Source organism: Xylona heveae (genome assembly GCF_001619985.1).
Source record: "Xylona heveae TC161 unplaced genomic scaffold L228scaffold_1, whole genome shotgun sequence".
Taxonomy (NCBI): domain Eukaryota; kingdom Fungi; phylum Ascomycota; class Xylonomycetes; order Xylonales; family Xylonaceae; genus Xylona; species Xylona heveae.
In genome coordinates, this window is record NW_017264193.1 from 2049824 (window position 1) to 2062215 (window position 12392).

At 51.4% G+C, this 12392-nt stretch overlaps 4 protein-coding genes across 4 annotated transcripts; 2 read left to right on the forward strand and 2 right to left on the reverse strand.

The window, feature by feature from the left end:
- Positions 1-9: 9 nt before the first annotated feature.
- Positions 10-4735, reverse strand: L228DRAFT_216719 (P-loop containing nucleoside triphosphate hydrolase protein). The gene is made up of 3 exons (XM_018330125.1): positions 4425-4735; positions 740-4337; positions 10-435 (listed from the first exon to the last, which is right to left on the reverse strand). Exons 1-3 carry the CDS (start codon positions 4476-4478, stop codon positions 173-175), a joined length of 3915 nt encoding a protein of 1304 aa, XP_018192094.1. The 5' UTR covers positions 4479-4735; the 3' UTR covers positions 10-172.
- Positions 4736-5013: 278 nt separating this feature from the next.
- Positions 5014-6412, forward strand: L228DRAFT_279721 (HIT-like protein). The gene is made up of 2 exons (XM_018335714.1): positions 5014-5292; positions 5362-6412. Exons 1-2 carry the CDS (start codon positions 5160-5162, stop codon positions 6141-6143), a joined length of 915 nt encoding a protein of 304 aa, XP_018192095.1. The 5' UTR covers positions 5014-5159; the 3' UTR covers positions 6144-6412.
- A 575-nt stretch (positions 6413-6987) lies between these two features.
- On the reverse strand, positions 6988-8673 carry L228DRAFT_264922 (Palmitoyltransferase pfa3; the record flags this gene model as incomplete). Its single annotated transcript, XM_018334637.1, has 2 exons — positions 6988-8411; positions 8475-8673. The coding sequence occupies 2 exons, from the start codon at positions 8671-8673 to the stop codon at positions 6988-6990; spliced, it is 1623 nt and encodes a 540-aa protein (XP_018192096.1).
- Positions 8674-9776: 1103 nt separating this feature from the next.
- Positions 9777-12165, forward strand: L228DRAFT_243015 (Adenylosuccinate synthetase). Its single transcript, XM_018331579.1, has 9 exons — positions 9777-9897; positions 10023-10132; positions 10249-10305; positions 10437-10906; positions 10963-10990; positions 11046-11068; positions 11130-11224; positions 11282-11348; positions 11420-12165. The coding sequence occupies exons 1-9, from the start codon at positions 9855-9857 to the stop codon at positions 11826-11828; spliced, it is 1302 nt and encodes a 433-aa protein (XP_018192097.1). The 5' UTR covers positions 9777-9854; the 3' UTR covers positions 11829-12165.
- Positions 12166-12392: the final 227 nt, after the last annotated feature.

Genomic DNA, 12392 nt, shown 5'->3' on the forward strand with positions numbered 1-12392 from the left:
GAGTTAAAAGGCGACGAAGAAGATGAAGAGGAGGAGGAAGAGGAGGAAGATGGTGATGAAAGTCTAATAGGAATGGCAAAAATGATAAAAGAAGAAAACCTAATGATATATAGAAACAAGACAAAACAACAACAAAATATAGCCAAAAAAAACCCCCCCCCAGACTAGAACGTCATCGATCCATTCCATCCAACTCGACAAGTTTCGCAACCACATTGATAATCTCACTCTCGTCCCTCGCGCTGGCCAGGTCGAGAGACGGGTCCTCGAGCTTGCGAGCGAGCACGGCGTCGAGCATGGACCGGAGCCGGGACACGAGCACGCCGATACGCGCCCAGCCGCGGAGACGGGCCCAGTCGTCGACGAGGAGACCACGGCCGCGGGTGTCGAGTGTGATTTTGCCGCAGAAGAGAAGGAGGGTGTATGCGTTGAATGCTGTGAGGTCGTTAGCTCATCTGCCCTCCCAGACACAAAACCTACTGGTGACAAATTGAAAGAAAAGGAAGGGGGGGGCCGTGGTGTTTATAAAGAAAGAGAAAGAAGAGGAGAAAGAAAGAAATTGGAAGAAAGAAAGAAAGAAAGAAAGAAAGAAAGAAAGAAAGAAAGAAAGAAAGAAAGAAAGAAAGAAAGAAAGAAAGAAAGAAAGAAAGAAAGAAAGAAAGGAAGGAAGAAAGAAAGAAAGAGAAACGGAAGAAAGTGCTGATGAAAAAGGAACGGAAGAAAACGTAGGGGGACTCACGAGTTAATTCCCTGATAAAGACCTTACTGGTCGCCATTTTGTTAAAGTAGCTCATAAAGACAGCGGAACCAGGGAAAGACTGGGCGTCAAACAAGGTGGAGCTCGGATGGACAAAGACCCGTCCGTTCTCTTGATTAAAGTACTTGATCATACGGGCTTCAGGATCGAGTTCGACCGCGCCGGAAATGGACGCGGCGAATTTCTTCTCGGGGAACTCGATCCGGGCGATCTGGGGATTGAACGCGCCGGCGATGAGGGCGCGGATGAGTCCATCGTTGTCGTTGTTCTTGTTGAACCCGCTGTTGAGTGACGACGAGCTGTGGTACGTGACGGGGATAAAACCGATTTCTTTGAGCGAGGTGAGGTACTGGGACCGATTGGACAAAATGTCCATGAGGGTCTGGAAGGAGAGGAAGTTGTCGTCGCACCAGGCGCGGACTTCTCGCTGGGATGTCGACGTTTTGCGCACTTCCAGCCACTCCTCGTAGGCGCGCAGGTCGCCGAGCAGGTCGCCGTGGGATCTGGCAAAGGCTGCTCGGGCGGCTTTGGATTCGTCGCGCTTGGCCTGAGGAGAGACAAAGGGGCTTTTGACAGTCAGGATGGCAGCGACGGTGAGACAGGCTTCGAGACAGCCAAACGCTGCGCCGTAGACGATGAGCTTGCCGCAGCGCAGGTCGGCAGGGATCATGGCGAGATGACGACCGAGAGCGGTGAGGGAGTCGCCGTCCAGCGCGCCCATGCGGCCGAGTAAGTCGATGGCGCCCTCTACGGCCATGCTTTCCGGCGGAGTAAGGGCGCTGGCGAGGAACGAGGGCACGTCTTGTACGCCCATGGCCTTGACGGAGAGACAGAGCTGCTCGAGCGGCACGCGCCGGATCTCCGGGTCCGGCCGTTCCATCATTTTGCTCATTTCAGCATTGCGCGTGTACAGCTTGTAGCATTCGCCGGCGCGGACACGACCCGCTCGACCGCGACGCTGCTTGCATGCGGCGCGCGAGGCCCATACTTCTTCGAGCTTGACCATGTTGTTTTGTGGGTCGAAGCTGGTCTCTTTGACCCGGCCCGTGTCGATGACTGCAACAATGTCTTGGATTGTAATGGACGTTTCGGCCACGTTGGTGGCGGCGATCACTTTGCGCTTGCCTTTGGGTGCGGGAGGAAACACGCGCCGTTGCTCGGCGGGGAGGAGAGACGCGTGCAATGGGAGGGCGTGGATGTTGGGAATGGCTTTGACGGCGTCGAGGGTGCGGTTGATTTCAAGTGTACCAGGGAGGAAGATGAGGATACCGCCGTCCTGGTCGCCGAGTTCGGCGTCAATGTATTGAACGGTTCTCGCGATGAGGTCGTAGTTGATTCGCATGCCAATCCTTTGGATGGCGTTGGCGACAGAACTCTCCTGAGAGGAAATACCGTCGCCGCTTTCGTCATCTTCGAGCTCTTTGCCGCCCGAAGAGGACGTGAAGTTGACTTTGCGCAAAATGTCGTCGAGGTAGTAGTCTTGAACGGGGAACGTGCGGCCTTGGATCTCGACCCGGCCAACTTTGCCGGAACCTCTGAAGTAGTTTTCAAAGATTTCGGCGTCGAGAGTGGCACTCATAAGGATGAGCTTAAGGTCTTTTCGCCTTTGAAGTACGCCACGGAGGAGCACGAGGAGGAAGTCGGTGTCTAAGCTTCGCTCGTGGACTTCGTCGACCACCACGTGGCTCACGTCGGAGAGGGCTGCGACTACGTCCGCCTCGCTGCCACCGGATGTTTGTAATCTTCGTAAGAGCACACCTGTCGTGACAAACGTGATTTTTGTCGTTCCCGGCTTCTGCTTTGATTCGCCGCGGATGGCGTATCCGACTTCGTCACCAACTGTAGAACAGCGCTCCTCACTCACACGGTCTGCGAGACCGAGTGCTGAGATCCTGCGCGGTTGTGTACATATAATGTTCGCCGCTCCACCGAGCTGTCTCCGGATCAAGTCATCCAAGACGAATTGAACCGACTGTGTCGATTTACCTGAACCAGTCTCTCCAGAGATGATAGTGACCTGGTGATCGTTGACTGTCTTGACGAGAATGTCCTTGAGACTCCAGGCTGGAAGCGATTGTCTCGCAGCAAGCATCTTCTTCCCGGCCGGTTGGTTCATTGCCGATTGCCAACGAGAGAGCGCCGAGAGACTTGCCTCGGTACCAGGCTGCCAGTTGATCTGTCTCGGTGCCCTTCTAGGTTTGGACTTGCCCGGCACAGGCTTTGGTGCTGCTTGGACTTCTCCAGCCGCAGAAGCAGCAGACGAAATGTCACTCAGTCGGCCTGGATTCTCAATGATGTTTGGAATTTCGTGTTCGAGCCAGTCGACAAGGTTGAAGATCATTTGCTCGCCAATTAGACTTATCTCAGCATACTCCGCGGTCCGCCGGATGATGCTCAAGCGGATATACGCCGGCAAACCCTCTGCGGTGACGGATATGATGGGTATACAGGCTGGATAGGGGCGTGACGGTCTTCGAACCTGTAAAGTAAACGGCTTCTTGGCTTTTTGAACTTCCAGCTGGATTCTGCAAACGTTTGGAGAGGGCGATTGAAAACGTTCTCCAAAGATTGCTTCGAGAGTAATCTGTTCTTCATCCCATACCGACATCTCGCCGTCCTCATTGCCATCTGCAATCTCCAGTGAGGAAACGTCAGGCGTGTCAGTACCAAAAGGATCTTCATCATCATGCAAAAGTACTCGCTGAAGCGTCTCTGCAGCCTTTCCTTCATCACCACGGTGCGCATCAAATGCCTTTTCGCACAACTCCGTTGCATATCCCGCAGCTGCCAGGCGCTTGACCGCAGCTTCACGCCTGAGATCACCGCTCGCCATGCTGATTCCAGCGACGTAGCCTTCCGGCAAACTCCACTTGGGAAGATCATCCTCTGGGACATGTACAAGAAGCCACTCAAGTGCCTCCTCCTGGTCTTTGCATTGCTGAACGGCCTCTTCGGCGTGACTTTTGCGGAAGCCCAGAGTGCAAAGCTCGTCGACAATCTTCTTTCGCTGCGTGTTCGGAATTTGAACACTATATGCGTTCCATACTGCATGGGTTCTGATAAGTCTCTCGATTGTACTGCGCATCCGCTTGCCCATCTCAATCTTCGCGGCTCTAGTCCAGCCTTTCATGACATTCCCTCCGCCAGCGCCTCCTGCCCCAGAAGCGCCTCCAAGGGCTCCCGGTTGGCTTGCCTGTTTTGCCTTTTGTTTCTCACGCTCTTCCCTCTGCTTGACTATGGCCGCCTGTGCGTCGTCTCTCTCGCGCTTGGCCAGAAACGGATCGGCCTCGTACATCCACCCTCGACCTTCCCTGACATCTTCCTTTTTCAAATCCTGAAATGCACCCTTCCAAAGATCGCGATAATTGGGGGGAAGCATCATCTGGATATTTCGCATGCTGGACACGCGGAAAAGCGCATAGGTCGCGGCAAAGTGACGTGCCTCAACGGGTGAAGGCTGTACAGCTAGATGTTTATGCGTCGGCGGCAATTTAAAGGGCGCGAGCGTTGTTGTCTCTCGAGTTTTTGGATTTGTCGCTTTGAGAATGACCATTGAGGAAAACCCACCGTCAGTTTTGCTCTGTGTACGATCCATGGTCAGCATTTTGTAGAACTTGTGAGGGTAACAGAAGTCCCCCACTGTTGGTTTCTACTGGGCGCACTATACCATTGTGTATTCTGGCTTCTCCCACCGCTGCTTCTGGCAATGCTCTGAAAGCATATTCACCGGCAGCTTGCCCGTCCATGATGCGCCTCCAATCAACGCGCGGGTTGTCGGCTTCTTCGGGCCCTCGCCCAGAAGCTCCTCCGGAGAAGGTCCACCTTTGTTTCCGGCAGTCTTGGGTTTTGTCGGCGCTGATGACGCATTTCCAGGTTTGTCTCCCGCATTTTTGGAACCTTTCGGCTTGTCTTTGGCGTTCGAGAAGACAATGTAGCTGTCGTCCACACCCGACGTTGTGGCAGGAGAGGATTTCTTTGGGCCACCGCCGCCAGACGGCTTGGCGCTCCCCTTCTTCGGCATACTCCACTGGTCTAGGCAGGGAATCAAACTATCAGTATAGAATGCTGATACTCCATATGGCGCCAAAACTCGAGAACTTGTTGTCTTGCACTTCCGCTGAACTTTTCAAGTGTATAACTAACTGCCACAACTTTCTTAGCTGTGGAAACACGCCGCGCGGATAAGGGTTTTGAATCTTTTCCCGATCAGGGAAGGCGCCCGCTGATGATCTCTGATAATCGCTGATAATCGCGCTATCGCTCCAACTACGTAAGGTTGCCGTGATTGTTGACTCCAGTCGCTGCAGCCTTGGGTGCGACATTAAGACTCACAAGAAGTCCTTTTACTATTCAAAAGTTCAATTTCTCACATTTTGTAGTTTATCAAGCATTGTGTAGCATCATGCCAGACTCTCATGACGCAGCACGGGATGATGAAGAACCTCAAGACGCCATCACCGCCGAAGAAATGACCGGCACAGCATTGCCGGGGCAGCCTTCAATAGGGACTGACTCGACCCAGAAGCGCGATGCCTGTATGTTATTCTCTCCCACTGTCTTGGTCATTGACTCTGAAGTTTTTTACTAAACCCACGCCTTCGCAGTCGCCGAACTTATGGCTCCTAAACCAAAACATCATCCCGCGCCAAAACCCTCCAGACCGCGAGCGCATCCCAATCTCTTCATTGGCCGGGACGGACTGGGCGCCTACAGCTATGATCCTACAGCCTTTGGTCCCGAGCGCGTAATCTACTATAACGACGACTTTGTCGTCATTAATGACTTGTACCCGAAAGCCGCTGTGCATATTCTACTTTTGCCACGAGACCCATCCAAGTTTCTATTACACCCGTTTGACGCATTTGAGGATAGGGAATTTCTGGCGCTCGTGCAAAAAGAAGTTAAATCGCTCCGGGTGCTGGTCGCCAAGGAGCTGCGGCGCAGATATGGCAAGTTCTCAGCCACGGAGCGCAAAAGGGAGGCGGCATTGGAGGCTGCACTAGCTGCAGATCCCAGAAAAGCGGAATTGCAACAGCCCGAGGAATCTTTGGATCTGCCTCCTGGCCGTGACTACTCCACGTCAGTGATATCCGGGATCCACGCACACCCATCAATGAGCCATCTCCATATCCACGTCCTCTCTGTCGATGCTGTGAGCGACTGTCTACACCATCGCAGCCATTATAATAGTTTCAAATCACCCTTTTTGATTGATGTGGAGGATTTTCCGCTTTCCCCAACAGACGTCCGGCGACATCCTGGGCGAGAAGGATACCTGCAGCGTGATCTCGTGTGTTGGCGTTGCGGAAAGAATTTTGGGAATAAATACATCAGGCATTTGAAAGAGCATTTGGAATGGGAGTTTGAGGAGTGGAAGAAGGAATGAACCTATCTGTGTTTTTTGATAGTTGTTGGTTATTTTGGGCGACAGGACTTCTCCTTTTCTTTTGGATATTACAAGTTATTACTGGCATTGTATAAAATCGAAGTCGATGAGATTTACGTTATAGCATTTCTAGAAATACAGCGTTATAGCAATTTGGCAATATAGTTGAATACCGGCGTTTTACGTCTAGCTTGATTTAGTTGCCGCATGAAAAGAACATGCCAAGATGTAAGACACAGAGTGGTGAAGATATATTGTGCTCGATAAACCTTTAGGTTCATAAACAAAATGGTCAATTTAAGTTCTAGTACACGATGCACAATGAGCCTTATTAAGTTATGCTGTGCTATACATTAATTAAACCCGCTTATATCAACACCGAGTATGATGCTATAATTGGCCGCATAAATATCAGGCTCCTCCGCTGTACTAAACAAACCATACATTGTAAAGACCAGGGGATGTTAACAACTGATTGAATGTAGGAGTAAAAGCGCCGGGAAAGAGCAAGCGCCACGCCCGAAAGGTCCCGCTGCCAAAATCATTTGAACACGCCAAAGCTTAACAGAAAAGAGGGAGACACCGCTGGCTAGAAAGAAAGTAGAGACAAAAGAAGACGAAGTAAATTCGAGTCCAACGCTGGACGCCAACCCCCTTTTTCGCAATACTGTATATACAATAAACAAAATATCTGTGTGCATGGATAGGCGTGCACATCTTGAGAATCTGATCCTATGCACATATGCACAAGACAATTATACTGTATCGAAGAACTTGCGCAAGAGTTTTTAAAAGCACATCATGATGTGCGGCTAGGACACCCTTTTATGGTCTCTATCGTATACTATTTCGCGACGTCCTCGTCGCTGCTGACTTCGTAGTGATCAAACTCGGGCTCCTCGGATCCATCGTCGCCATTGTCTTGCCGGCCAAAGGGACGTAAAGTGTGCATCGAGACACCGCTGTTTGGACGTCCGCCGCCGCTTGCATCGCCAGGACTCAATGGCCGACCGAGAAGTTGCTCTGCTTTTCCAGGAGATCTTTGGCCCGAAGTAGGCACCCAGACGCCACCGGTCGAGGTAGTAAGGTAATGGCTGTCTTCACCATTGGGCGTGGGTTGCCATCGCGGAGGAAGACGGCGCTGGCTCGTCGAAGGGGTGGAAGAGAAGGAATCAGTATAGCTTCTTCCAGTAACGTCCTCTGCGCCCCATCCTGCCGCGCGCTCGCGCTCTTGCTCGGCTCGCCATCGCTCCTCGCGATCCCGGCGGATGCGATCTCGCGCGTCGAGCCACTTCGGGCTCGGCTCCCAGCTCCATCCATCGCCAGTGGTGTTGCAAATGGGAATCCACCATAATAAGGGCCTCTCGCCGAAAAGATGTAGCAAGTTGCGTCGCCAGCCAAGGTCAAAGGCGTTGGGTAATTTTTCAGAGTCTTTTTCATCCATGTAGTCCTCGTAGCGCTGGCGCTCGCGCCACCGTTCAGAGTCGTAGTAAGTGCGCTGTAGCGATATTTGTGCTGGGCTGTTGATTAGTGGTGATGCAGCTTCGCTTCGGTCCTCTTCGCCTTCTTCGGGTCGCGTCACACCTGGTACCGCATTGGCATGGATCTCCATGAATTGTTGCGAGTAACTGGGTGTGTTGGCGCCGCTGGAGTCGACGAAGTGTTGCTGGTAGGAAGCGGTTTGAAGAGACTTGCGCAACGGTGAGAGGTATCGAGTTTTCTCGAGACATTCAATCGTCGTTTGTCCACGGAAAGCCAGGCTAATATGCCATGCTGTAAAGCCGCTCAGGACAAGCCCGATAATGCCTGCAATCACCGCCAATAGGACGTAGTTGATTGTCATGAAACCTTCTACCATTTCGCCAGCGTCGCTGGCAAGTTCGCGCAGGACCTGGGTCATTGATACAGCGAAACAGATCCAGCAGTAAAGACTCGTGTAGATGAGGAACAAGAGAAAAGCCTTGTAGTTGCGTAGTCCAACGCACGTCGCTAGCCAGGGACAATGGTGGTCCATTTTGAGGACGCATCGTCGGCACGTAGAGCAGTGGTGGGATCGGTCAGGTTTTCGCGACTGACATTTCTTGCAGAATCGCAGCTCGCCAGTGGACTTGACGGTGAAAGACGTTGGACTTCGTGGTTCTTGCATTGGCAGGTGACTGTAACCGGATTTGCGGGAGAGAGGAGATCCAGGATCAGTGAAGACGGCAGTCGTATAGGACCAGTTTAAAAGGACGTAAAAGGCAACTCCGACAGTCGAACTCGTGAAGCCTGATATCGTTAGCCTTTGCGATTTACTTCCTCTGTAGATTTCATATCCTTCTCGAGACATACCAGTCCAGTCGGAGGTACTGGAGTTTTGTCCAATGATCGTCACCACCCAGACCGCCCATGTCGTCAAGCCATAGACAAAAGCGAGCGGAAAGTATGTGAGGGTTAGACAGCAGTAACGCTCACATTTTCTGGCCCAAGCTTTCCGTCTGCGACTCAAGGGAGGCACGGGGGAAGACGACCGAGATGCCAGGGTGGCCATGGTCCGGTTTTACCCTCTGTTAGGTCCCAAGCGCTCTTGAAACCCGATCCGACTTTAAGAGCAATAGACGAATTATAATCTGTAATCAAAGGTCATTGGTAAAAGAAGCATGTCCTGCACGCGTCGAGTAGGTAAATGTAACGAGGTCTAGCCAGTTGTCGAAGGGCACGAGTCGAGGGCCGCGAAGAGGCACAGCGAGGCGTTGAATGGATTTAATACATAGATATCTATTCACAAAAGGAAAGCCATTCAGAAAATAGCAGACGAGGCAGACTCGTCTGACCTTGCAGCAAAGCAGTCAGCCTAATTCGTCAGGGGGGGCCGCGTGGGATTGAGGCGGAGTTGTATCAAGGAGCTTCAGCGCTCAGCCATGCATAAGATATTGTCCCTTTGCATAATGCCTGCACAATTAGCATATGGTTGCATAAGATATTCATAGAGTGCATAAGATCCAAAGAGCGGCAGGCCGAGTTCGTTTCATCACAAAATGCGTAGAATGTATCATTTGTCCTTCCACGTGTTGTTGGTGGCTGAAGTACCGATACCTCCCGCAGAGGTTTCGGGCTTTGAAGATACCTGTTATATCGAACAGAATCCTGCGAGGCTGAGGTAGCCTTTCAACCCCTCCATCCCTTGAAGAAGTATCCAAAACTTAGGTGCACTTTTGCCAATCATAAAGGAGGAAAAGCAACGACGACTGACGTGATGTAGTAGAGTGTCCAACCCCACCAGATCTTGAAGAGTGGGAGAGAAGCTCAGGGTTTGAGATGGAGATGAGAGATTTAAGAGATGAAATGGGAATCCATAACATGGAAGCTTGTATATTAGTAGAAGGTACAGCAAACGATCAGGGACAAAAACAAAGGTGACGAATACCGAAACAGTGAGAGGCTCAACCCCCCGCTATAATTGAATGAGGTCTAGTTTAATGATGATGGGCCCCTGGTGTCATTAGACAAGTAACCCCACCACCCCTCTTTCCTGATCGATGTGCCCGCACTAACTTTGGGCCGAGGAGATTGTGAGAAGAACCATCCCGATTGGGTTCAGTCTGCGGATACCACCGATGCCGGTTCACCTTCAATCCCAATCTTTCTCCGCGACCTTTTTGTGACTCGATTTCTTTGAATTCCTAAGAGAACCCCCTCTTCACTTCACATATCAACACATATTCCCCAATAATGGGTGCAACGGTGGTGCTAGGTGCCCAATGGGGCGATGAAGGTGCGTCAATTACTTTTCATATGGCGAATATACGTATAAAGACTAATTATGCATGGTCATTGTACAGGCAAAGGTTGGTAGTCACCGCTATTATGAGGCATATGCAGTCAGGAAGTAACACAGCATCAAAGGAAAGCTTGTCGACGCCCTTCTCGCGCAGGACGCGTTTGACCTCGTCGCCCGGTGCGCCGGAGGTCACAATGCGGGTCACACACTCGTCATTAATGGCGTCAAGGTACGTCCCAAATAGGCCTCTCCCGTGTACTTTGAGAACAAGCAAGGATCACTCGAACAGTTTGAGCAAAGCGAGGATAAGCAAGGCGACAATGCTGACTTATAGCTGATATATAGTACCATTTTCATCTCCTTCCCAGTGGCTTGATCAACAAGAAGGCCACCAACCTTGTCGTACGTCTACCTTCGTTCCCTTCGTTGCAGCAGTTCCCCGCGGCGCGTCTTCGTGGGGATATGCCAATAATAAGACATTGGAAGATCATCGGCCGGTTAAAGCTAACAAACGTTCGATTGTTGTCAATTAGGGAAACGGAACCGTCGTCCACGTGCCCCAGTTCCTGAAGGAACTCAAGGAGCTCAAGGAGAAGGGTTGCGATACCGACGGTCGCATTTTCATCAGTGATCGTGCCCATGTCCTCCTTACTCTTCATAAGCGCCTTGATGGTCTTGAAGAGGCCGAACTTGGCAGCGCCAAGGTCGGCACCACGGGCAACGGCATTGGTCCCGCTTATTCGAGCAAGGCCGCCCGCAATGGTATCCGCGTCAACAAGATCTTTGACAAGCCCGGTTTCGACGACCTCCTCCGCCGCATGGCAGCCGGTCAAAAGAAGCGATGGGGCGACTTGCTTGACTACGATGTAGAGCAGGAGATCCGCGACTTTGACGAGTACCGCAAGATCCTGAAACCTTTTGTCGTCGACTCCGTTGCTTTGGTCTCGCAGGCCCAGCGCAAGGGCAGCGAGATCTTGATTGAGGGTGCCAACGCCATGCTCTTGTAGGTTCATTTTCACGGGGATCTAAAGATTCGGGGCGCTGATTAGAGAAATTTAGGGACATTGACTTTGGCACATTCCCTTATGTAAGTTGTTCATCGCATCCAGCTCTCTTCTTGAATACACACTGACTCCAGATAGGTCACTTCATCATCGACCGGAATGTACGATTACACTCATAACTCTTTGCCCCCTTCCATTTCACCATTGTCTAACAAGATACAGGGGAGGTGTCTTCACTGGTCTCGGTGGCATCAAGCGCAGCAACATCAAGGAAGTCATTGGTGTTGTCAAGGCCTACACCACGCGTGTCGGTAGCGGTTCGTCTTTTCCCTCCTTCTTATTCCTATTCCGCAAAATGCTTATCACTGCCTTAGGTCCCTTCCCCACCGAGCAGCTCAACGCCGTTGGCGAGAGACTACAAGAACAGGGCGCCGAGTTCGGGTACGTTCCTTTCAGCTTGTTACCATCTTATCCTTCAATTCCAGACCAATCAAACTCTGACAACAAATTAGTACCACCACTGGTCGCCGACGACGTTGCGGCTGGTTGGATCTTTGCATCATGCGCTACTCGCATGTCATCAACGAGTACACCGCTCTCAACCTGACCAAGCTCGACGTCCTCGACACTTTTGACGAGCTCAAGGTCGCCGTCAAGTACCGGGTCAAGCGCCCAGACGGCACCGTCGACGAGTACAATGGCGAGAGCTTCCCTGCTGACCTGGCCCAGGCCGAGCACGACGGTCTCGAGATTGACTACGTCACCCTGCCCGGCTGGAAGACCGACATCACCAAGTGCACTACCTGGGACGAGCTGCCCCGCCAGGCCAAGACATACGTCGAGTTTATCGAAAAGGAGCTCAACGTGCCCGTCAAGTGGGTCGGTGTTGGCCCTGGCCGGGATGCTCTCATCGAGCATTAAGAGCCTGACTTAGAGCTGCCGTCCCAAATTCTTTTTTTGTTTTCTTTTTCTTTTTTTAGAAATGATATGGCCTATAACTGGCCCCTCCCTCCCCCCACGGCCCTCGTTTGGGTCCCCGAAAATCCCCGAAAGGAAAAAAGTGAAAGCGCTTATGAATATCACGAGTAGAATTGTTCTTTTTTCTTTTTTTTGTGGTGGGCAGGCAGGCAGGCAGGCAGGCAGGCCTGAATGTAAGTAGAATGGCACGTGTAGGTGTAGGTATTAGAAGAAGTATGCGCAAATAGTACCTACCTTATATATCCCCAAGTTATAAATAGATATACCATTTGAATAGCGAAAAAAACACGCGCATATATGCAAACATGCATAGAACTGGTGCATGCATACCAGGTGCCTTTCTCCCTTATGCGCGCACAGGTACTGCCATTTGTCATGCTAGGAACGGTAGGTAGATACTATTTGTGATGCTAGGTAAACTATAATTTGTATCAAAGACCAAGTAAAAAATCGCTACATAACTATCTAACCTATACCCGACCTACCTTACCTAGACACATAGGTAGC

Coding starts and splice junctions, on each gene's coding strand:
- L228DRAFT_279721 (XM_018335714.1), top strand. CDS start 5,160: ATGCCAGACTCTCATGACGCAGCACGGGATGATGAAGAACCTCAAGAC. Junction 5,293..5,361: donor GACCCAGAAGCGCGATGCCT/GTATGTTATTCT, acceptor ACGCCTTCGCAG/TCGCCGAACTTATGGCTCCT.
- L228DRAFT_216719 (XM_018330125.1), bottom strand. CDS start 4,478: ATGCTTTCAGAGCATTGCCAGAAGCAGCGGTGGGAGAAGCCAGAATAC. Junction 4,338..4,424: donor AGAAGCCAGAATACACAATG/GTATAGTGCGCC, acceptor GATCGTACACAG/AGCAAAACTGACGGTGGGTT. Junction 436..739: donor CTTTATCAGGGAATTAACTC/GTGAGTCCCCCT, acceptor ACGACCTCACAG/CATTCAACGCATACACCCTC.
- L228DRAFT_243015 (XM_018331579.1), top strand. CDS start 9,855: ATGGGTGCAACGGTGGTGCTAGGTGCCCAATGGGGCGATGAAG. Junction 10,991..11,045: donor ACTTTGGCACATTCCCTTAT/GTAAGTTGTTCA, acceptor GACTCCAGATAG/GTCACTTCATCATCGACCGG. Junction 11,225..11,281: donor CACCACGCGTGTCGGTAGCG/GTTCGTCTTTTC, acceptor TCACTGCCTTAG/GTCCCTTCCCCACCGAGCAG.